The 25,570-nt window shown below is 39.7% G+C and overlaps 1 protein-coding gene across 1 annotated transcript; it reads right to left on the reverse strand.

The window, feature by feature from the left end:
* Positions 1-1,583: 1,583 nt before the first annotated feature.
* Positions 1,584-19,365, reverse strand: TMEM192 (transmembrane protein 192). Its single transcript, XM_041480066.1, has 6 exons — positions 19,235-19,365; positions 16,206-16,352; positions 11,444-11,708; positions 9,350-9,484; positions 5,530-5,632; positions 1,584-3,200 (listed from the first exon to the last, which is right to left on the reverse strand). Exons 1-6 carry the CDS (start codon positions 19,274-19,276, stop codon positions 3,077-3,079), a joined length of 816 nt encoding a protein of 271 aa, XP_041336000.1. The 5' UTR covers positions 19,277-19,365; the 3' UTR covers positions 1,584-3,076.
* Between the last annotated feature and the right edge of the window lie 6,205 nt (positions 19,366-25,570).

A 25,570-nucleotide genomic window follows, 5' to 3' on the forward strand; every position in this document is an offset into this window, starting at 1 on the left:
TATAAAAAGCTACTGGGGTAGCACTGAATAATAAAAGAGGATAAAATAATGATACATTATTTTAATTTTTATTTTAAGGTACAGTTTACGCATATATTAGGAAAGATTCCTTCACTTTTATCTTCCTGCTGCCCCAGTTGCAATCAGGTAGTTCTTACCAAGACCTGCGAATACCAATTGATTTCAGCAGCTGTAGTTACATAGAGGGTATCACTTCAGCTGGTCAGAATAACAGCTTTGTGGGTTTGCCACACCTCACCAGAGCAGGGCTGTGTTGGTGGTTAGCGAAGCACTGCTTTGCAGCAGAGCACGTGCAAACCCCTGTGCTCACAAAGCAGCACCTTTTGCCCCCCCTGAAATTTGGACCCAATGCTCCAGTGCTTACTGCGTGCACAGCACGCCACGGATTTCACTTCAGACAGTACAATCCAGCCCACGAGCAGGTGCTGGCACTGCAGGGACAGGCACCCAGGCTGCCACACTGGGCATGGACAGCAATGGCCACCCCAGCACCCAATCTTGCAGGAGCAGAGAGGTGTCTGATAAACAGGATACAGCAGAACCGGAACAATTAGGACTCATTGTTCAATGTAGCACTTTAGTGGATGTCAGACACAGCAAGGTCACAGCTGAGCTTCATCTCCCTTGCACAGCAGCAGCCATTCACCCTTTCCACGTGGCCTTTCAAGCAGCTGAGCACCTTCTGCAGTGAGCTCGGCCACGGGCAGGGTGGTGACCAGGAGAACCAGAACACAGGCTCTGGTGCCCAGGCCCAGAGCCCAGAAACACCATGCCATGTGCTGGGGCAGGCAGCACAGGGGAACCTGGGGGCTGGGGAATACTTCTGCCTCCAAACAAGGCAGGCCTTGGCCCATCTGCTGCAGACAAGGGCTTGGGGCTGCCACACACAGCAGCAGCTCCTACTTGACAATTCACTGCAGCTCTACCATGGTCATTGATTCACGTGTTCAGAGTGAATAGTAAAGATAACCAGCTTCTGGAGCCCATACAAATGTTAAAAGCTTCCACCCTGCCCAAAGAAAAAGCTTAAAGACACTGAGAAAACAAGACAGAGTTGGGAGTATGATAAAGATATAAAACTGGGGCAAGGGGTGGGTGGTTGTTACCATTTGTTATCACTTGTGTACTTAGGAAAGGTAACATTTAAAGGGCAGAAGATGTACATGTGTGCACACAGAAAGCCATACTTGCCTTCTTTTCCAGTTACCATGTTCCACAGAAAGCAACACCACTGGTTAATCCAAGGTTTACCTTGAGCAGTCAGAGATAAGAGGAAGGTTTGAGTAATGACCTCAAAACAAGGGAAAGCCTTCTGTCTCGCTATGCAGCATCCTTCTCAATGCTGGAAAGAAATACAAGTAGCAGAGGAAGTCTGAAGCATGATGGAAAGAAACATTACCCAGAAATGGGAATAAAACTAAACTTAAAGCTTCAAAACAAGTGAACAGCTATCCTTGTTTGGCTAGTTTTAAGTGCCAACACTGCTGTAAGAACTTCAGCATAACAGAAAAATCTGCAGACTGCTTGTAGGAACCAGATGTACATGAGCTTGGAAATAACAATTCACACTCTTCTTGGTTGCATTTATTGTGCATGGATTTCACAGTCACATTTTACTGCTTTTCATAGAAATTATATAAATTGACATAGAGAGTCACATCAAAACCTGAGTTCTAAAAACAAATAACTTTATTCCATACATGTATACTATAAAATTCTGGCTGCATTTTCAAGAAACAACAGCTAAGGAGAACAGTCTAATGTTGGATAGCAGCAAAGCCTCCAATATTTATTTTGCTCTGAATGAGACAACCCCCATATTTTTTGCACACTAAACTGTCTAGGTACTTCTAAAGTTGTGCCCTAACACCAAAGTAGGATGAATTAATTTTCCTTTCTTATATTCAACTACAAGACCATTCCTCTTAAGAGTCTTTTTCCCAGTTTTCATTAGTGATTACCCTATCCCCCAGAGAGGTATTGGCTTCTAAAATAATTCTTTGTCTACATTGGTAGACAAAATAGTACCCAGAACAAAATATTTCTTTCACCAGCCTTAATTCACCACAAATTAAAACCAAGAATTCTTGTTTCTTCAACTTCTAAAAGACCTTCCTGTCTTCTGCTGCTTTCCACTTCCCCACATACACCACTTCAACTTTTGAATCAAGATGCTGACTTTCTTGAAGGGCCAAAGTGAAGAGCAAGTATGTAACAAGCATTTTTGACAACATCTTTAAAAGCATTCAACACAAGTTAGTTACCAGATCAATGGAAAAGCTCATGCTCAAGTATTTTTGCTTTGTTAGTTCAGTTGGCAGACTAGGAGTCTTGTTACTAACACAAACTCCTAGTAATGGGATAGTTCTGAGGATCCTTCTTAAGAGCTTTAAAGCCAGAATTCTGAACAATTGCTTATCATGGCATGGTTTTTGTACCACAAACTTGTATGTGAGATTTACAGTTTTAGGCCACCCACCATTTTTTTATAATTCCAAATTGGATGCCAAAATTCTCCACTTACCTGACAAGGAGAAAAGGAGACATCTAGAAAACAAGTACCTGTACTGGACTACTGAAGTAATCCACCTCTATCCCTGGAAGTAAAGGGAATCAGTGACAGAACACATCTAGTCTCAGCTTCAGAAATAGAAACTGCATATACATCCCTTGGAAAGTCAGATTTTTCTACAGAACAAATTTGTATTCCAGAAATATAAAATACTTTGGTAGCCTGAAGCTTAATGGTTACACAGCAGTACAAAATAATAGCAACAACTGGGCAGAGTTAAACCACTAACTCAGGTCCAACTTTAACTTATGAGGAATTAAAAATACTTGAAGCTGCAGAACTTTTTTCCAGAACTGATGATTTGAAGAGAGCCAGAGTCCAGTTGTAATAGGTTTATAGTTTATGCACAGCTTATCCTTCCAGCTTAACTTGCATTTCAAAACATGAAAGATGATTGAAGAGTCACATCTGTACAAGCCAGTCTGGATATTACATTACTTCACGCTCCCCTCCAGAGCTCCTGCAGGAGTTTCCCAAATGCTGTTAGGTTTTGATTTGCTGAGATGTTAACGCCAACAGTCTCTTGCTGAGCAGTGCATTGTGCCGCTGGAGATACTCTATTACATCTCCTTGCTTCTCAACTATCTCTTCTAAACTGGAATTTTCCCTTGAAGTAACAAAAGTAAATATGGGTTTCAGTAAATGACAGCAGCCTTCTAATATGTGAGATATCAGAGCTAATTAACACATACTTAAACAGTTGTTTCTTTCAGTTTCAGTTTTGCTGGGATCAACTAATTTTTGAGAGAAGAGGCTATCTACAACACCTATATATATATACACTATATACACCTATAGTGTAACTCTATTTTGCATGAGAATGTAGGAAGAACTTCATGCCATGTATACACAACTGAGTTAGATATTTCCTGCTAGACAGCTACAGAGTGAGGATCTTACTGTTTAAGAAACCAAGACAGACAATATGCTAGAATTGTAGTAAAAAAAGTGGAACCTTTCCCACACACATTAGGAAGCTTGTTTTGAGCAGGCATAATATTTTTCAGCTGTGGGAGATCATAAGCTGTTAAAGATAGAAACTGATTAAACTGGAGTAGCATACATTATATGCTACTATATACAGCAATATCTGTCACATACCATGACAGCATCAGTACCAAAAAGTTGCGCTACTTCAGATCTACAATCTCCTGTACAATTACCCTCCCCCCTTAAAATATGTCCAGTTTTCAGATATCTCTCATTTTAATTTCAATAGTAACACTGAAACATTTAAATAAAGCTCACTTAATTGAGAGAAAAAAAAGTACAGAATTTTGTCAAATCTAATTAGGAATTTTTAAGATACAGCAATTTTTAAGATGAAGTACCAATTCCTGAGTGTAGTCTACTCTTTCCTTACACATTATTTCCTCTCAGCTGACTTGGGAATCTGCCCTCTTAGTATACTTGTGAGCATCTTAGTGCTGAGAAAGCTGTTCCTCAGCCTTACAGAATTTTGTAGAGGAACACTGCCCATTTCATAGTTCTTAGAAAGTGTTGAGAAGGATACTGAGTGGAAAAAAGCTTAGGTCCGATTAAAAACCCACTGTAGGTAAACTGGGAAAAGTACAAGTTTTGTAAACATAAAACTTGCAACCTTTACCAGTAAAAAGTGCACTACCAACTTAAGGCTCCTGATCAGTAGCTTAGGTTGCAGAGGTCATGATATTCAAAAAACATTCTTATAACAAGGTCAGCTGAAGGGCTGACAGGATTCACTTTTCAATAGATGCTAACTCCCAAGGGAAAGAGAGTCAGAGTTGTATAGAGCTAAATTAAAATAACGATTTTGCAATCAGTTCTCACAGGAAGTTTGCACTCTTTAATCAAAAATGACCAGAGTCTTTTCCTTAGCTGGTCATTGTTGCAGACACATTCCCTGGGCATTTGAGAATTTCTCAGGGGAGAATATGAATGAGAAAGAAATGAGGTCCACTATGCAATCACCATGGTTTTTATATCAAAATGGAAGTCAGACATGGTATCAAAATTCAAGACAATTCTAAATCCTTCCTGTATCCTGGACATCTACTTCCAACTTCTATAAAAGCATGTGCATGCTGCATTTGTGATACCAGGGAAAGTCCCAAAGTATTAGTCATCTCTCATTAGTCAATCTTTTATGAAGGCAGCACATATAGAAGCATTTCATACTATATTAGAAAATCTCCAATTCTTATACAGAAATCCATGATATTTTCAATTACTAGTTTTTATTATACTGGCCTGATTTCAGCAACTGAAAAATGATTGAGCAGTTGGTAGGTACACAAAGAGCAAATGAAAAATAAGTCTCAGTGTCTGGGACAGTTTCAGTTACTGTTGGACAGCTTCTACTCTCACTGAGACCTTTCTTACTCCTTAAGTGCCCACCACACCTTAAAAGCTCCTTCCCAAACTCAAAATACATTCCAAATCCATTGCTAGAATCTCATGTCCAACTGCTGGCACACAACAGAGCTGCTCAGTTTTCTTCTTTGTCTATCAGCTGCCCAAAATATATCTCCTTCCCTGAAAAAAACTAGCTGAAGCAGCTAGGCTTCTGTAGCCTGGCTTTAAGTAACAGTTTAAGACAACACTATCTCTCCTTATCTCTAATATAAAATTAACTAAACCAGAGTAAGCACAGCTATTTATATTAAAGATTCATGTAACCAGCCATAAATGGTCAAATCACCTCCATCCTTATGTTTGAGGATTTCTGTATCGTAGTAAATTGTCTTTTACTATGGAGGACTACAAGACTGCTGCATCTCATCTGTGCATCTAAAATGGGAGGCTTATGCATAGTTCCTTCAGAGCTGTTATTCCCACCTCTGGTTTAGCTGACAGGTTTAAGATTGCATGGAAGTCTACAGGAAATCCAGCAATTCCGTTCATGTTACCTATATACCATGGCTGAAAACAGCACAAAATTAATACAGAATTCTTACCTGAATCCAACTTCTGAGGTAATGTGACTAGGGTAGGCATACATTTTTTCTTCTTCAATTATGTCAGGTCTTGGCTTGGCACGATTGAAGTTGCTTATTTTCACTGTAAGAAAGCTTTATAAATTAGTTGGAAAGTGGGGAAAAAAAAAAAAAACAAACAAACAAAAAAAAGCTTTAACACCAGAGTCCAAGTTATAAAAATCTGTAACAGATGATCCTAAGATTACCTTAGGATAGGACATGGAAAGACAAAGTAGAGAATGGGAAATGGGAAAGCAAAAGCAGACCTTAATGAGGAAGCGTGAACATACTGCTTAACATCTGCAAAGTTTAATCTGCCCTCTAAGAGAGGGTGAAACCCCAGTTGCCTTTTACAGGGTACCAAGATTCAGTCTCCAAGTTCAGGCAAAACTAAGCAAAATGGCATAAAAAATTTTTAAGAAGTTTTGTACTGGTAGCTGGTTCAGAACTTCTAGCTGAAGCTCTTCAATAAATACTACTTTAACTGGACCAGCTGCAGTGAAGCAGCAGCTTGTTTGCCAGCTCAGACTAGGGCAGACTTGCTACAGAAAGCCATTGTGAACCAAGCAGTCTTGGCTATCAAACCCAGAAGTCATTCCTGGGCACCAGTGAATAAAGTTTAAGGCTAAATTTAACAGATGTATGGGTGGGAAAAGTTGTAGGCACCCTCTGCATTATTTCGAAAAGGAAGCTGAAAATATTTAAAGCCATTCAATGTCAGATCCTGATTCAGAGAAAATATCAAAATATCCAGAGTATGCATTTGGGACTCTGCAGTTAGGGCTGCTTGTGAAACAATACATCTAATGCCACAAAAAACATTACAGTGCAACTCTGTGAGAAATCCACACTACTGTAACAGAGGAGTGTCCTTACAAGTCAGTACTATGATGGGGTTTATTACAGGCCACCCTGCTAAAACAATGCTAAGACCCTCCAGAGGTTAACTACGACTTAGGCTCAAAGGTTAGTTATTTCTATGATGGTATTTCTCTACAAATAAAACCACAAAGGAATGGACGTGGAATTCTCAACATGTGTTGTTTGTGGGAATGTTGGTCTTTTATTCAAGTGATATTAGAAGTATGTGAGAAAGTAATTAAATATATATATTTAGTAAGTCTTTAAAAGCTTTACTCCCTATCCTAGCAGTAAAAAACTCAGAATAGTAAGCTGACATTTAGAGCTGTCTGTATCGTACTTCATTCCATGCACTTTTACCTCACTTGAACGATTTATATATGTCAAGTCTATTATAGGTCAATCACAGCAATTCCTTGTAGATTTCTGAATCTCTGCCTCTGCATCCTACAGCTATATATACACACTGCTGCAAGGAGATAATTTTAAGGAAGGCAGTAGTCCTTCACAGGACGTTGTCTTATCACACAATTCATAAAGAGGTCCAACAAGCATGAGAAGTACCTAGAATTACAGTCAGGTATTCCTGATTTGTGAGACAGTATTATTTAACAGAAAATAAGTCAGGTACATGAACCTTCTACAGATAAGCATTTATGGCTCATTCTCATAGTTAAATAATTACTTAACTGTGAAGAAACAGTATGTGAACTGGTGCTGCCTTCTCTCCAAAATTATACAAAACTAACACAAAAAAGGGTGGACCAGTAGTTCTTAGTGTAAATTTACCTTAGTCTCCCCATTGTTGCTCAGCTGATACTATCTCAGCAGAATCTGCTAAGTGCTTGCCTTGAAGAGGGGAATTCTAAACCTCAGCAGAGGGCTGCCCTTAAAACTATTCCATTAAAGAAGCTTCTTGCTTCCACCCAGTCACATACTCTGTTCTGTCTAAGAGAAAAAGCCCATCTGAATGTCATTATTACTACAGATTCTCAGGGTACTTTCAAAATTGACCAAATACATTTGTTTTGCCTCAGTACAGCCTTAATTTGTTAGTAAAATGTTGAAAAACCTTAAAACCCACCACTACAGATAAGACAGACATGCAAGCAGTCTCTCAGCTTACCTCAACAAGCATTGGGATGGAAAAAAGAGAACAAATTACACCACCCACTGGAAAAAGCAACTTAGGGTGACTGGAAGTCTCCCTCATCTTTCAGCAGGTGTAAAGTCACAAAAATTAACCCTAGTTCTGTACACCAAGCTTTAGAGAATGAATTTTATATTGATGTGGGATGTCTCAAGAGATAAGGCAGCTGTTGGTAGAACACATTGCATTATTCCTTCCTAGTAATGCAACTCTTAACTCCTCCCCTTAGTTCCAAGATTCACTGGACCCTTCCTCAAGCCTCTTTGAGCTGCAAAGCACAACACTGCACCCCACAACTTCCTTGTTTATGCATTTATCAACATTTTAGATAGTTTTGTCAAGTTTAAAAGGTGTTTTATCAAGTCCTTGTAAGTTACACCAAACCTAAAGCAGACAGCCTTACAAACCAACAGTAACAGCACAAATATGGTTAATGAATTTGAAGGTCACAGGAACGGGCATAAGTAAAAATCAGGAAACAATGCCCTTTTGGTGACAAATAAGCAGAAAAATAGTTTGAGAGTTCTTATAGAAGTACAAGCTCCTTACTACTATGCAGGTCATCTTTCTTGCACTTATTTTTGGCCAAGGTAAGAGTCACACAATGCAGCTCTTTGAGCTCCAGCAGGCCTCGGGGTTAGAAATAGCATTTCTCTGAAATTCCTGGCATTCTATTAAAGTTTTACAATTTATCTGTTATTTCCCGAGTTTCCCAGGAAAGTAAGTATGCATATGCAAAGAAGGGGTGATCTCCAGCATTCTTGGAATAGTTTTCCAGCACTGCCATGATTGCATTCCCTCATCACTGCCTTTATTCTTTCAGAAGACAGTCAGTCTACTTGAGCCATGCTGGGCCATTGAGGGGAAAGCCTGACCAGCCTGCAGCACTCAGGCTTCTGCACACTTGTAAGACAAAGACATAGTTTAGGGCTGGGACCTTATTTCTTGGTGCATTTTTGATGCTGTTGAAGGAGAGTCAGAATAGGTTTTATTTCCTAGATAAACAAGCTACTTACCAGTATTTCTCTGTGTGCCATTGCATTACTATGAACACACCAAAGTTTTCTTTTAAGCATTTATCAGCATTTTGATAGTTTTACAAAGTTTAAAGCCAAATGTTTTATCAAGTCTCACAAGTTATACCAAACCTAAAGCAGACAACCTTGCAAACCAACAGTGATAGCACAAAGCAAAGTCTCACAGTTTTATAAAGCACTACAGTGTTTTCATATGATCACAGCTTCCAAAATCTATGCATCTTTTAAATATTCATTAGAAGGAATCTTCCATTTTAGTGTCAAAGAGAAACTGAAGCCTTTGGGGTGGGACCAGGGAAAGAGGAAGAGACTGGAAAAGGCACAATCACACAATCAGGTATGCAACCCCACATGTAAATCCCAGACACAGTTCTGACTAAGCCAGCTAGCTCTTACTGCTTCACAGCTTGTGGTGCATGCATTTGAGAAACACTGATAAACAGACAAACCTGTTCATGAGACACTTTTTGAATTAATTAGGCATTTATTGCCACTTCACTGGATTAACAGCTTTAAGATAACATGGAGCTTTCATTTAGCAGCCCTTGGAACCAAATCGAGCCTGACAACCTTTCCCAATTTGTTTTGAATTTGCCTTAGCTCTCCTTCTACAAGCACAGAATAGTTTTGTATTTATAATGACAGTTAAGTGCCTTGGGGAACAACAAGTGAACTACTGTGAGGGCAAACAAACAGTTGAGTACCAGCTATAATGAATGTCACACAAGAAGGCTAAGCTTGCCTCTCTCACCTGTGTAAATCACTAAGCATGTCAGGGAACTAATCATCTCCAGGCTCAGGACTCCCAGGATAAGATACAGGTACACTTTGCTGTGATCAGGAAAGGAATGCTGCACCGACAGAATCAAGAGCAGGGCTGTATTACCTAGAAAACAAATGTTATATTTTAAAGATTTATTAATTTTATTAGCTATTGAAAATTAATGAATGCTTTCTCATGCCTAGTATCTGCATTAGGCTGCAACACTTGAGTAATGCTTTTCCATTTCATACCATGCTTGCCCCTTCAGCTAATTTCCTTAATGTGCAAGCTTATACCTGCTGGTAGCAAAATGAGGTTTCATTTCAGCACATGCTTGTAATGGTAGACAATTAGGAATTTTCTTATAGATTCTTCTGACTTAAAAAACAAGAGTGGAAGAAACACACTAGAAATACCTAAAATAGGTACAGGGGCTTAAACTCTTTCTGCCTTTGTTGATGCTATTCTTCTTAGTCATTCTTTCAATTCCTAAGAGATCATGTAAGTCAGCTGAAAATGAGGGAGTATTTTCCTTCAAGCAGTGAATTTAAAAGTGTATTTAAATTAGGCTAGCAGAGCAAAAAACAAAAAACCTTAACACCTTCCTTTCAAAGCCTACTTACATAGGCTTCCACTTGCTATTACCTTAATACTTGAACATAACTGAAAGTTTAATTGAAATTAGTACAATTAGTCAAGGAGAAAAAATACTGAGTTACAGGCCTACAAATCTTTTCTGATACTGAGTGTGAAGTGTTTTCTTCCTTCCTGTAAAAACGTGTCAGATCAGTGTCCGGATAAAGAACTACATTTATAAAGACCATTAACGTAGCTGGGGAACTGTGCACTTCTCTTTCCTGCTGTGCCAGTCAAGTGAAGGAAGTGGTATCAGCAGTCATTACCATGGCAGGAAGCTTGCAGTAATGGAAGAACTACTTTCTGAACAACAGATGATAAAAATTCTACAGCACACACCTGATTGCATCTGAACATTCACAAATGCCCAGAGTTTGTCTAGTAGGGGAGAAGTGGGCTCCATCTAAGACTGAAACCAGAGCAAAGTATTGCCAATTACACTCTTAACAGGCAGAAATAATCCTTTTACATGATTAAGCCTCCTGTGGCCTGCTTCTGTCACTGCACTCCGAACATTTCTACATCTTCACAGCTCTATCTAGTGGCCAGAGCCTGAAGTGTTGCACATTTATCAAGCTATCTTTTAGAGACTACGGAAAGAAAGCTAGATTCCTATACAGAACAGGACCATTTCACTTATTAACTCCGGTGAAAAAAAGGGATTGATTGACTCCAGGAGGGAGGTGGGATTATAAGAGGCAAAAACACTGCAGAAGCCACCACTCTGACCTTTTCTACTGCTATTTGTGGGAAAAACCCCCTTAAGTTAGATGGATTTCAGATTTGAAAGTGGTTTGTAGAAAAGCTTCATCAGTTAGGTGCAACACTTTACAGCTAAACTTGCCAGAGATGTAACTTAAAAATATAGTTAAATCACTCCACTCCACTGTACACCACCTTTTGTCCATAAAAGTAGAAAAAGGCAGTCAGATATAGAGCTGAATGTTACACATCCTCAGTGAAGGTCAGAAAATCAGTTATTTCACTGAATTCAGACAGCTGTTGGGCAACAAGCAATTCACCTGTTTCTATGTGGATTGCTGAGCTTGAAAAGAGAAGAGCAGCACACTTCCTGGAAGGACTAGCAGGCCTATCACATATCCAACCAGACAAATGAATATGCAAATCAAGATCACTAGCAGTCAAACACCAACCTTGCTGACTGAATACTCCATGGCTGAAGACTAAATGCTAATGACTAAATGTTTTACTCAACCTCACAGTCGTGAGCATTTTCACACTACAAACAGTTCCTTACAGCCTGCATCTGGCAGACTGGAAAAATCAGCACAGAGGTTCATCTGCCTAAAGGATAATTTGTAAGTGCTCATAGGCAGGTTCTTAAAAGTTCATAATATAGATTACACAATGATATATAACCTGCTCAGTCTCTTATTGTGTCACAGTCTAAAGCTTTAGACGGAAGAAACCCCAAGTTCACTTCACCTGTGGCATGTATCAGCAGTGGAAGCCTTTTCAGATGCCTTGTTGATCGGTATATGGAGAAGTAACCTCTTCTTCTGACTCTGCTGTGGTGGTGCTGCACATATCGTTCAAAACAGACGTGCAGAACCCACAGAACTACTTTTGCAATTATTATGACAGTCTGCACTTTAAGTGGGTGAGTGTAGTTTCCAGGGCACTTATCTTGGTTTGGATTGGGGTAGGAACAAAACATAGCTGCTAAGAATGCTAGAACAACAAAAGCAACCTGGAAGAGAAAGGAAGAGAGAAAAATCTTTAAAGTCAACATTTAGCTATATATATGAAAAAAAACCTGAAACAAAACCAGGATTATGTAGTTAATTCATTATGCATTGCTTTCTGAATTGATTTTATTAGAGTTGATGGAACATATAAAACATTAGACACTTGTTACAGCCACTACATTTCACTCTGCTAAATAGTAAGACTGACTTCCAGGAGGGCAAGCAGTCTCCAGCAGAACAGAGCTGGTAAGTGTCACTCTTCCCAGAATTTCTACTAAATCAATTTCACTGTTCCTTGAGTTTTCATAGTGAATTTATTTAATTTCTGGACCCTCCTTACTATGTCTTTTTACTTTAAAGAAAACTTGATTTATGCTCCTAGAAAAGAGAAACTACATCTTTTTAGACTCATTCAATTACACTTAATGCTGCTCTGTGGGACGGGCTCTTATCTTATCGGTACACTCCATATTTCCTGAAACTGACATTTTCTGAAATTGACATTTCCTAAGTGAAAATCAATGCTTCCCTACAGCCTCTGAAGATCATCTCCACATTGACTTTAGAAAATACACTTGTTACAAGTTGATAACACTTGTTACAGTCACTACATTTCACTCTGCTAAATAGTAAGACTGACTTCCAGGAGGGCAAGCAGTCTCCAGCAGAACAGAGCTGGTAACTGTCACCCTTCCCAGAATTTCTACTAAATCAATTTCACTGTTCCTTGAGTTTTCATAGTGAATTTATTTAATTTCTGGACCCTCCTTACTATGTCTTTTTACTTTAAAGAAAACTTGATTTATGCTCCTAGAAAAGAGAAACTACATCTTTTTAGACTCATTCAATTACACTTAATGCTGCTCTGTGGGACGGGCTCTTATCTTATCGGTACACTCCATATTTCCTGAAACTGACATTTTCTGAAACTGACATTTCCTAAGTGAAAATCAATGCTTCCCTACAGCCTCTGAAGATCATCTCCACATTGACTTTAGAAAAGTGAATCATCAGGGTAACTTAAAGTGAATTAGCACTGGGTAGGCATCTTTGCCAATTGGTAATCATTCCTTAGTAGTATATTTACCACCATATTTTTCCATTTTACCTTTTTACTTGTCAGAAAAACCAGACAGTTTGTCAGTCAGAGTGCATATATAGTCAGATTGTATATATACTTAATCTTTCAGACTACTGCCATTATGCCATAACTATTCCTGTCTTCTAGACTCCTCTCCAAATTTCCAGCATCAGCAATCTTTTGGCCAATTAGCAAAGCTGTGCATGCATATTGCCTGTAGTATATGTATACATACAGGGCTTTCTTAATATTTATAGAGTTTTGTCACAGAAAATGCTTTCTGTACTGTGTTCATTCAGTGAACAAGAACAATATTATACTTTCTCATCCTTGTTCATTCTACAGAACAGGAATATTTTTAAAACAGAACTGTAAAGAAAAACAACTCCCACCAATACAGAAATAAATTGAGAGCTACTAATATACAAAACACAAAAAACCCAATTTGTCTCAAGTCTAAAAATGAGTTCTAATACACTTAGCTTAAAAAATAAGTGTCAGATGTTCTGCATGTCATAACTTACAGAAATAGCACATCAGAACTGAAGACAGAGGAAAGCACCCTATTTTTTTTTTTTTTTGCAGCTTTTGTTTCCACACTTAGTTCTATGAGTATTTAAGATCCCTCTGCCCCCTTTCCACTCCCTTGAACTTATATTTCCTGGTTTTGTACTTTCTCAAGCAGCACTCTTCACAGAAATTAACTTTTCAGAACCACTTAATTACTTTTGGGACAAACTGCTCTTAGCTTGCTCAGGTTGTGACCAGAATTAGGTAATTGGGAAGGGAGCAAGAAAGGGGAATAATTTTCACACAACTGTCAATACCTAAAAAAGACATTACAGAGGACATATAGGATAGAAGGTGGAAGGAAAGAAACCCAAACCAATATAGGAATGTACTCCACATTATCCATAAAACCATTACTTCAAATACAAATTAAATACCATATTATCTTGAGATTGGTTGCTAGATTAAGTAATTAAATAAGAGGCAGGTTTATAATTTGTTTAATCTATTATTTTACCACCTTCTTTTCTTATAAAGCTATGAATAATTCAGCTATTTTATTTGATCTGTTTACTCTTAGGTTTGCCATTTGACAATAGTGATACAATTAGTTCTACTCCTTCCAGGCTTTAGGAATATATTTCAGTAAAGAAAATGGCTATATTAAACTGATGCAAGCAGGACTGACCTAGCATTTCATCTCTACTAAACTACTACAGCAGTGCATACAAGAGGAAACAGGAAGCTGGCATTTAGAGTGGTATTTTTTAAATATGTTTTACTTGCATTGTTGGGCAGTTTAATAATAGGTGTTTCACCCCACGCACATTTGTACATACAAAAAGTTATTCTTATGAAGAGTAGTATTTAAGTTCAATTTTGTCTATGTGCACACACAGAGAGGATAAAGGAAAGAAAGAATTAATAGAAGGAAATTATTTCTAGCCTGTACACTTCACATTGCTCTCCAGCCTCCTGATGGGAAGCCCTCAGAAAAGGAAGGCTTGGTAAAAGGAAAGGCACTCAAAAATCCAGTCCTACCACAGTCCAGCACATCCTACCCACCTTCCAGAATTGTATGTAACTAGGCAGCTGCATCACAGCAGCTATTTTGCTGCCTAACTCCATTTCTTGGCACAGGAAGGTGGAGAAGAAATACTTCAAGTCACATACAAATTGCTTTAGAGATGCTTTACAGCTCTACCACATAACACTATGATGGCTTAACTTCCCCAGGACACTTATCCCTTTGGCAGGCTGTGCATCAGAAGCTAACCTGCCTCTCTCCACATTCCACAAGATTAATACATGTTTGCAAAAGCCCAGGGGAAGGATGTCCAATAAGCTTGTTTTGCCCACCCATCCTTTCAGTGAGAGAGACAGTGCCACTCAAGGTAGCAAGTATAATGCTGTTTTGCCAACAGAAAAGGATACTTCTCCATTTTGCTCCAAGGACCAACTGGTCACTGAAGCAGGTTCAGCAACAGCAACATGACCTAACCTGTGAAAATATGTTGTTGACAGATGCCACAGAAGTTTTCCCATTTCACCTAACCACACTTCTCTCCATTTGCAGGAGAGAGGAAAAAGTGGGAGGACAATAGGCAGCAGTTTCCTAGGATCTGGGTGACTGACATTTGGCTGCATTACTTAGGGTAGTAGATAGCAAAGCCCCAAGGCTTGGCAGAAAATGGTCACTGCTCTGTTACCAATAGCACATTTCAAGTGCCTTCTATAAGGGAATGGCACAGAATTCTGGTAGGGGAAGGGAGTAAGGCTGGATACATGGTTTCCATTGGGAATTTTGGTAGTCTACTCAGCAGGACAGCAGAGGTCTTTCTTAAGTCTACCTGACAGCCAGAGGAGCATTTCTTGATACTTCTACAAGGCCCACAAAACAGCTACTCCTAAAATTAGAAGGCTAAAGCACATTGAACAACTGCCCAAAGAGAGACCTTAGAGGTTGGTATGTGCTTTTCAAGTCCTGGCAGAGAGCATGTTTCCAAGAACACTGGTCACTGCAGTTTGTGTTTGAGATCTAATGAAGCTCTAAAACAGCTTGTGTCACCATAGAATACTGTGTCACCATAGAATAATGTGGTACTATAGAATCATAGAATCTAGGTTGGAAAAGACCCTTAAGATCATCAAGTACACCCTTTACTTAAAACTACCACATCCACCACTAACCCATGTCCCTAAAAGACATGAAAGTGACATTTCAGCCAGATCTTAGGCTCAGAGCTCTTCAGCCTTCCTTCTTCATATTGTTGCTTGTGAGTGTGTGGTTGCCACACACTCACAAGCAACAACAAGCGTCTTCAGCTTATCAAGGAAAAACTCACTACTAGGCAGGACTCTCTGCTTCTGTCTACCAGCCTCCATAAATGCCTAGATACTGTTCAGTATTTGTGCTTTTTGTTCTTAACCTCCAGAAGTGAGAGCAGAGCACTTGGATTACTTTCTTTCTCCTTCCACTAACATGCAACACTCCCTAAGCAAGTCCAGCTTTAATTGTTTAGTTACCCACGCTCTGAAATTAGGCTTGCTCTCAGAAGGCATGGCATGAAAATTTTCTCAGCCCTCTGTAACTAGCATAGCACTTCTATGGCAATAATATTATTTTTAAATTACATTTCCAACAGCATAGAAGAACTATTTAAAATGCTCTTCCTTTTAACAAGATGTATCATAGCACCAGCAACCAGAACAAGAAGGCAGAAAGTATTTGATAGCATATACACTATCAAAATTTATTGGCAAAGTGGACCTCACTGGTTTGGAAGAACAGCCAGTGTATGTAATTCACTGTCATATTATCAGAATTCTGTCACATGAACAGCGTATTCTGAAGGATTCAGAAGAGAGATAGCAAGTGTCTTAGGGAAATCATGCTTCTTAAACTTACATGTATTAGCAACAGGAAATTGGCAAGGAGAACGGCTGGGATAGCATGAAATCTTGGCCTCAGCTGGGAATGCAATGTATGAGACGAAATGAGTGGTGCATCCAGCAGAGGATCATCTTCCAAACTCTGTGTTATTTCCAAGGAGCCCTGGAACAGAAGGGGAAGGCAAACAATAGCAACAGGTAAGCTCTAAAAGTAAAGTACAAAGGTTTTGGAATTTCCTCTTAGCAAATCAAGCCTTGAGGAGGAAAACCTCCACTAGGTTAATATCTCCAGAAAGCTCTTAAATCTAGGTAAACTCTCATCACATCTTTATGTGAGAACTCAGTCCCTGAGGAATCCAACACTAATATACTTCCCAGTATCACACTGAGCCTTCAAGAACTGCAGTTTTTAAAATGTATTAGAAGTATCCGAGCTTCAACCCTAAGATGTCAGAAGCAGCAGTATATTTATGGGAAAAAGTGACAAAGTCTCTCTCACATGCTTTATACAGGTACTGCAGAACTCTTTGTTGTTCTTACTTTTGTCTGACTACAGTTGGAGGCAACAACAAAGTTGCAGTGTAACAGTTTTGAGTATTCAGCCTTTGATACTATTGACATGTCAAAACACCTGCAGCAGTAACTAGAGCTGAACTCAGGCAGGAAAGAAGCAACAGCTCAGAGAGAAGGTGCTACCAAGTTCTGAGCAAGACATTCTCTACCTACACTAGAGAGAATGCAGCCTGCTTGTGTCATGTTGGAGCCAAGTACTATTTCTTTGACTTCACATTCAGCCCAAATGTAGTGTCTCTTACTAAGCAGAAGGTAAAACTAAGTATGGGTGGAGGGGAAAACTTTGGACAAGGAACTTGCCCCACAGCTATGCATCCCTGCTCCTTTCAGGCCAGGACAAGGTCATTCAATACACATTAAGTAGAACACACACAAGGCACTACGATGGCCAAAACTGCTAGAGTTTCTCCCTTAGCATCCTGTTACGTCCCTTGCCTCAGAAGAGAAAACAGCTCAAGATTTCCACTCAAGTCTTGACCGCTGCTCCTCATGATACCAACCATAGCCCAGAACAACAAGACAAGGGCAGACTTCATCCCGCTCCAGACTTCTGGCTACTCAGATGTGCCAGGTTTCACCAGGCTATTTACTGATTTATAAACTGAGGACTTCTCTTTGCCATGAGAAAAAGCAGCATAAGCCTCAAGACAAATGAAACATGCCATCCTTCTACACACTAGCACAGGAAGAGAGGGATCACACCTAGGTTTATACCTCATGTCAACGAGGCCAACATAGATTTTCTCCCCAGTGTTATTTCACCTGCAGACAACTACCTACAGTGAAGGGAATAGTAATCAGGAGTTATTTCAGCCAACAACCAGTTTTATTTTAGAACTGTGAACACTACACTTGCCCTGCCACAGAGGAGTGTGAACAGACCAGCCTCAGCTATTTGATAGCTTTTAATTAGCCCATCTTTGACTGAAAATGACCCTTACTGAAATACCTGACTGGTATAATGACCTTTTACTGCACACCTAAATGTTTACAAATGGCACTCCTCTTATGTCACTGATGATATAAAATCTAGAAGCATGAGAACAAAGATGCCCTCTAGCTCTCCTTTGCCCATTTTCAAAGGCCAGGTGTAATTTTAAGCTCTGAGAGCAAGGACCAACACTCCAGCAGCCAAGGCATCTCACCTAATTACACATCATTAAAAAATTAGTTACTGTGAGGGTGGAGAGACATTGGAAGAGTTGCCTGGTGAAGCTACAGATGCCCCATTCCTGGAAGTGTTCAAGGCCAGGCTGGCTGGGGTTTTGAGCAAGCTGGTCTAGTGGAAGGTGTTCCTGCCCATGGCAGGGGGGGTTGGAAACAGCTCTTTAAAGGACCTTCAACCCAAACCATTCTATGATCACAGAATCAATAGTGGGGTTAACAGCTCACATCTCCCACAAACCCAGCAATTCTTCTTAGGACAATATTCTTTGTCTTGTGGGAATAAATGATTCACCATTTCTGCATTTCACCATTCCCTCATTTCCATGAGGGATCAGGGCACTCCTTCACAGACAAAGCTTTATCAGAGTTTTGACCATGCTACTTTCTCACAAGACTGGCTACAGTCCATCTTTGTATCCTAAAATACAGCTAGCATTAGGAAGCACTAGATTACATAATCTCTTCAAATAGATTTTATTATGGACAACACGGAGAGGAGGGGAATTAAAGCATGGGACATGATGATCCCATGCAGTCAATCTGACATAAAGAAAATCCAGTAAGTGTCCTTCCTAACTGGAGCAAACATGGGTTTCATTTCATTAAGATAAGCCAAAGCCACAGTTGTCAAAAGCCAAAATGCCTTAAATCCAGACTTGTTTGGCACTGCTGCTGAGCACAGGTTAAAGCTTTAGACTCCTGGCTCCCTGATCCACTTCCAGCATGTGATCCTTCCACAGCAGCCCAGTGCCAGCACAAGGAGGAGGGCAGGCAGGAACAAGCCACAGCCAGCAAGCCTTGCCCACGCAGGCTTCCAGCTGGGGCGGGGAGAAACATTCAAACAAACACAGAAACGCCGCGGTCATGCCAGCGAACAGCACATAATCCAGAGATGGCACTGACAGGATCCGCCTGTGGAAAAATAACCCAGAAAACCCGAAGGAGCCACATGAGCAGCCCCGATTAGAGGCTAATAACCTCGTTCAAAAACAAGCCCAGGCCCAAATGCCTCGGGGATATTTCAAGCCCGGCTGGGGAGGGGCAGCGCGGGGAGCGAGGGGCCGCGGCGGCCTCCTCACTTCGGAGAGGGCCACTGGGGACGCGCCTGGGCCGGGGGGCGCCCCCGGAAGGAACAGATAAAGCCTCGGGCGCCCGGGACGGAAAACAGCCAGGAAGAGGCGGAAGGAACAGACGGCACGGAACACGAGGCGCTCGCCCGGCGGCGCCCACCCTCAGCGGCAGCCCGGCCGCTCACCCGGGCGGGGTCCCCGCGGCCGCGGCCCCGCTCCCGCCCGCCGCGCTCACGTTGTCCAGGTCCTGCCGCCGCCTCCCCGCCGTCAGCGCCATCGCCGCCTCCCACCACAGCCGCCCCGGCGGCGTTTAATGGGCGCCCCCGGCGCGGCCCTGCCGCCCTGGGCTGGCCACGGGCAGCGCGGCCGCCCCGCCCCGCCAGCAGGGCCCTGCCGCGGAGGGGCCGGGGCCGGGGCCGGGGTCGGGGTCTCAGGCTGAGCTCCCGTCCGGCCGCCCCGGCACAGGTCCGTGCCCCCAGCCCGCCCTGCGGTGCCGCGCTGCCCCGTGGCCGTGCTCGGTGCAGTTCTCTCGGCTGCCCGCGGCTGAATTCCAAACGGAGACCACTTACAGCAGGCTCCGGGCTGGTGTCCCTGCGGGGCCGTGGCTCGGGAGGCAGCGCTGGGAGGGGAGAGTACCCCAGGAGCAGATGGTTGGCCAAAGTGTGGGGTAAAGGCAGCGTAGTGCTGGTGTCAGCTTGCAGTGCAGTGTTTTCTCACCTGTATTGGTCTTGCGGAAAGCATGGAGTCTATGCAGCTTGTTACTGTTTCCAGTGGATCTGGTTGCCCCTTCAGATCACGAAAAGTTTTAGCATTGATGAGGCACTTTATACATTTTCTAAGATATTTCTAGCCCTGTTGTATATTTCGGGAAGAAACACATATGCTTGGTAATTTAATTTTGTAACCCTTTATGATCACACTGAGACAAACTGTGGCCACTGACAGTGTCCAGACTGCTCCCTTACGGATCTCCGTCTTACTGACATTGACAGCCTTGTGTATTCTGCATACTCCTCAACCACTTAGTTGTGCTTAGTTATTATTGGTAATTTTTGTTAGCCTCTCTGACAATTTTTCAGCTATAACCTCTCTGAAATGAGAAGGATCAGAATGACACACTGTTCAAGCATGTGAAAAGTATGAATTTCCAAAGCATTATATTTATTATCTGTTATGTGCTCTGTTCATCTGCTAATGTTTCTCAACCTTCTGTTCTATAAGAACATCCCTTACCCTTCAGCTAATGCTAGTGAGGACTCTGAACAGGATCAAAGCTGTAAGGGGGGCTGAAAGACAAGTAAGATTGTATCCTCTCCAGGTTGTAATTTTTCTGTGTGTACTATTCAAGAAAAGCCAGGATGTCACCCTGAACAGCTGCAGTGGCTCTGTCTCTCTTGAAAGCATGTTGAAGTGCCAAGGGGTAAAAACTGCTCTTGAGGTATGAGCTTCTTCAGAGCAGAAGTTCCAAGTTTTTTATCCCAGTTTCTGTGACTTTTCCTGGCTATCTTTTTCTAGAAAAAAAATTCTCAACTGAAACCGCCCACTCAGAGCATTTACATTTATCATTTGCATTCATTTGTTCTTGTTTAATACAGATACACACTTTTAATGAACTGGACAACTATCTTAAATTAAAAAGAAGCCTTAAACTTGCTGGATTGACTCAGATAAAGTCCAGCCGCTGAGATAAGAGCATGCTCTGTTCCAGTTTCTCAGCCTAAATGTTCCTTTTTCCTCCTCTTTTTAGGTCTTCCTCTTTTTTTTCCATTCCTGACAAGAACACAGATCCTACTGATCAGCAAGCAGATGACAAAAGTTTTCAGTGACAGTGAAGTGAGGCCACAATTTGCATACATATATGCAGTGTGTATGAGACATGCCATTAGACAAGTGTTTAAGATAAAATCAAAAGAACAAATTCTTCTAACTGTAATTTTGAAATCCTAAAGTCCCAGTAAGTTTACATTTTTTAGCACTCATTTGAATAGCTATAATTTTATATATAATTGTAAACCTTGTTTTTACTGAATGGGAAATGAAGAGATCTCAATGGACTGTTGAAGAGCCCAGTTAGGGAAAAAATTACAAGTTTAAATATGTGAAGTGCATAAATACTTACTGCATACAACACCAGTTAACAAGTCAGAAATATGTGATTGCCAGCTTCAACGGGTTTACGTAAAACATGTATGTAATCTCTATAGTAGTAGTCTGCTCTTGTTCTTACTAGATCACTCAATCTTTGTTTTGGTTTTGATATATCATTTTAATTACTAAATTCACAGTATTTTTTATAGTGAGAGGTTTTAGTGATGTAGATAGGTTCTAATAAAGAAACATTCTCTTCTGTTCCATTCCTGTTCCATCTTCCATCAAATTTTGCAGACTGGCTCCTGAAGCATGATCTAATGCTGGGCAGTCTAAAACAGATAAAGATATGGCCTGTCCTAAATGATTTCCACTGCAACTCCATCAGTAATGATGAAAGTATCTGGTAAGGGTAAGATAAAAAGATGTGGTATGGCCCAACAGTGCTATGCTGCCCTTAGGGAAAGCTCTTCTTAGACATTAGATGCACAGGAGTAAATGCTCTACTTAGGCATTACCTTTGCCATATCAGTAATAATTACAATATTTGGGGACTAGCTATCACAATTGTATCCTCACAAAGAGACGTAATATCTACTTTTCTTCCTCTCAGTTTCATGTAAAATTTGGCATGAATGGAAACACGACTGAGCTCACAAATTTTTTCACATTCAGCTATAAGACATAATTATCATTACTGTTTCTTTTTTCATACTACAAGTACAATTAGTACTTAAACTGTATTCAGTTCTATGTAAAGAATACAGTCTCTGCTCTGAGAATATGGGGTTGTGACAGATCCCAGCATTACTTAAAATACAAATGGGAAGTGAAAAGGTAAAAATAATAGTAGAAAATTTTATTTGCATGAATTGGCTGTAATAATCCTGAAAGGCATACTGTAGTAAGTGCAGTCTATGTTCTAGCCTCACATTACAGACACTTCAGAAGTACTCATTTTATTTCAAGCTCCTGTAAATTTTTTAATTCCTGTGGAGGTTAAAAAAATAGTTCACTGCTGAATATGTTTAATACAAAGGAACCTTTCACTCCATGTATAGTTTCAGATTTTCACGTCATGTAAGTGTCAACTTTTTGTGTTGAGCAGCACAGGGCTATTTATGCACGGTAATCATGTAATCAAAAACTGCCACTTGCTATGCAGATTTTGCTTCCTAAGAAAAATGCCCATTAAAAATTCTGTAGCCTTTAAATGCAAGCTATTGAGAAGAGAAGAGCATTACACTGGTATTGATAAAAACTCTTTCAGTCTTTCACCGATTAATATACAAATTTGAATGCTGGAGGTTTAGTGTGGCCATGGGTTACTTCAGCTAATCTATTAGTACAGATGGTTTTGCAAAATGTCTTACATGTCCATAATGAATTCCAGAGTTAGCACTGATGAAAAAGGGCAGATGATACGGCTGTAGAGAGAAAATTTGGACTGCTTTATGTAGATGAGACAAAGACCAAAATAATAGCAAAGAGAAAAAGTGTCTTGAAAAACAGAATGGGCACTCTTGATTACTTAAAAAAAAAAAAAAAAGACTGATTTCTTATATATATTAAAAATCAAATAAATTTGGGTTAAAGAAAGGATACAACTTTTCAATTTCATATCTACTCTTAGAAATATACACTAGACGTATAAAAGTTCAGAATTAACTATCACAGTCTTTGTGCTAAAGATGATTTTGAGTTTTAAATGGTTTAGCACTTAAGCAAATGCCTAATTTGCAGGGTGAAAAGTACTCCCTCTGCAGAGTAATTTTTTCACTTTCTTCTGATTTTTCAAAATCACATTTCTGTTTACATTCTGTTATAAAGCTATGACAATATGACAAGCATTTATTTGAACTATATAAAAGGAAACAGAGCTTTTTCTACAAATATTTCAGTTTAGATTATATACTTTCTAGGGTGATTTTCTTAAAAAAGAGGTATGTTTGAGATAATTACCTTGGGAAAACTACCGATAAAATTGAAATAAAGACAGAAGATGAAATTTCAAGGAAAAATTAGTTTATTTTTTTTTTCCCACAGTTTTTTTCTCAATTTTCTGTATAGTTTGTCTGAAAATCTTAAAACTAATTTGTCAAGAACTAGTTTGTGTAAACTAACTTTTTAGGGTGTATGGTTAAATATTAATATTGCAACAAATATTCTTTTGGATATTTTAAGTTCTGAAGTTACCAATTTTTTTAACTCAGTATATTAGTCTGGATGCCAATGTTCTTTTGCATAGAAATATTGGCAAGGGACTGTCCTTGATACCAGTGAAAATTCCACTCCAGAAACACCATAATAAACTACTCGTTATGTGAGTACCTGCTTATACCAGAATTATTGGACTAAATCTTTTAATATCTTTATCTTTGGCTTAAATTTCCCCTTCTTTTTTTTTCCAGTTTACAAGGAGTTCAATTTTAATAGACATTCTGTATAGCTACAAGTACTGATCCTGAGCTATTTTATTAAACAATGAGTATATGCTTATAAATACTAGAAGTATAAATACTTCTAGTCTTTCTTACACACACAGAAAAGGTTATTCCAAATGAAGATAAACTCAGTTTCTGGAACAGCAGCATGATTTGCTTTTCACTTTCTATGAACAACCTCTCTGCAAAATTATGTGCAGTAACTAGACCTATGTGATTGTAATTGCTATACCTCCCTGAACATTTTAATATTTTAATGTCTTTGTTTTCATTGCCTCTTTGTACAATAAAAGAATCTGTACAATGTGTGAGGTATATCCCACTTACTTTTTCCCAGTCTACAGTATTTTTCATTTTCACTGAATGTCCCCTCAAGTGATGCAGACTCTGCAAATACTGCTCCTCCTGTCTTGTTTATATGCATATGAAACAGTAACTATTTACATTGATTACTTTAGCATACTATGTCTCTTTTCACAGTGTAAATTGTTTCCAATTACTGTTCTTAGGTAAGCTCACAATGAGCACGATTAGAGGAAATTGATGATTTTAACTACTGGTATGCAGTAGGCCAATCCTGGATACCCAGGACTGCCTAAACGAGTCCATCTCTCTGTCTCGTCGTGCATTCAGGAAGCACTAGATGGCAGTACATCAATTGTTTAAATGTGATTTTAATTAATGAGCCGTTTTCTTCTGAGAAAGAGGTGTGTTGGTTGATTGACCTGGTTAGGACTATCTCCCAACACTGCTGTTAGAGTGGGAGTGTGATGGAGGAGAAGTACACAGACTTTAACGGGCTGCATGTAATAGGTACCTTACAGTTATTATCCATGAAGAAAATGACTTTTGCTTAATTTTTAAGAAAACAATGTTTTGACGAGCTAAACAAGTATGAGAGAACACAACAATAAACAAAAGTCTTTTCTACACTCTTATAAAGTAAAATAATCAGGAAAAAACTCCAATGACTACCTATGATGCATTGTTTGCTAAAACCTAAATGTTGCAAATAAGTATATTTTTTTCTGGTGGAGGCTGTACAAAAAAATGGTGCATAACTTATTTCAGTAACGTATAGGGTGTTAAGGGTGTGTTAAGGGTGAAACTCCTCGTCAGCTTGGCACATTGCTGATTGGGATGGTCTAACTTTTCCCAAGACATCCTTGCTGCAGGTTTCTGCTGGTACCTTTGCATTATGTCTAAGTGGTAACATGGCTACAAGGTGAAATCTGGTAATTTTTCATGAGCTTTCTTCTGGTTTGGTGAATGGAACCCACTCAGTATAGAGACCTGACTGCCTTATCCAGTGTACAGGAAGCAACACAAGTCTGCAGGTATGAGAGCAGGAGTCGCTCCATCTCTTTCGCAGTCATCTCAGGAATACACTATATGTGAAATCCAAACCTTTGCATCATTGGGCCTTAGATCTACTCAACAAGATATCTGCTTGGCATCTTTGTAGTTTGCAGTACAAATATGAATCATGGCTATGACCTACATTTGCTTCCATTTGTAATTCTTATTTCAGCTAGGACTTCCTTTTGGAAGCTGTAATCTAGAAGGAACACAGCACTGACCACAGGGACCTGGCTGCTCCATCAAGTAGAATTAAAAAGTGTCATACCATTTGCTTTTTATGTGGCCTTATTTTCCAGAAATAGGATTAGAGTACCTAAAGTCTGTTTACTAGATTGTGTGTCCTATCAAGTTCTTTTAAGAATTACACTATATCTGGTTTTGAACACTGAAAAAACAGTTCAGTTACTAATTTTCATCATCATCATCATTATAAGGACCATGAATTTTACAGAATAAATCTTATCCCTTCACCTATTTTCATTAAGTATGTGTCTTTCTTAGTGCTTCAGCAATTGTTCACACAGGAAAATAAATGCTAGAAAAGACTAAATATTTTAATCCATGCTTAATTGTATTTAACTGATTTTGGTCACAGTACAATTTCTCTTTGATAGCAGCTGCTTTGCTATTCCTTATTTCACAATCCCAATTTACATGTTTTATTTTTTCTCCCTCTG

Source organism: Pyrgilauda ruficollis, unplaced genomic scaffold, assembly GCF_017590135.1.
Source record: "Pyrgilauda ruficollis isolate IOZ18807 unplaced genomic scaffold, ASM1759013v1 scaffold5, whole genome shotgun sequence".
Classification (NCBI taxonomy): Eukaryota; Metazoa; Chordata; class Aves; order Passeriformes; family Passeridae; genus Pyrgilauda; species Pyrgilauda ruficollis.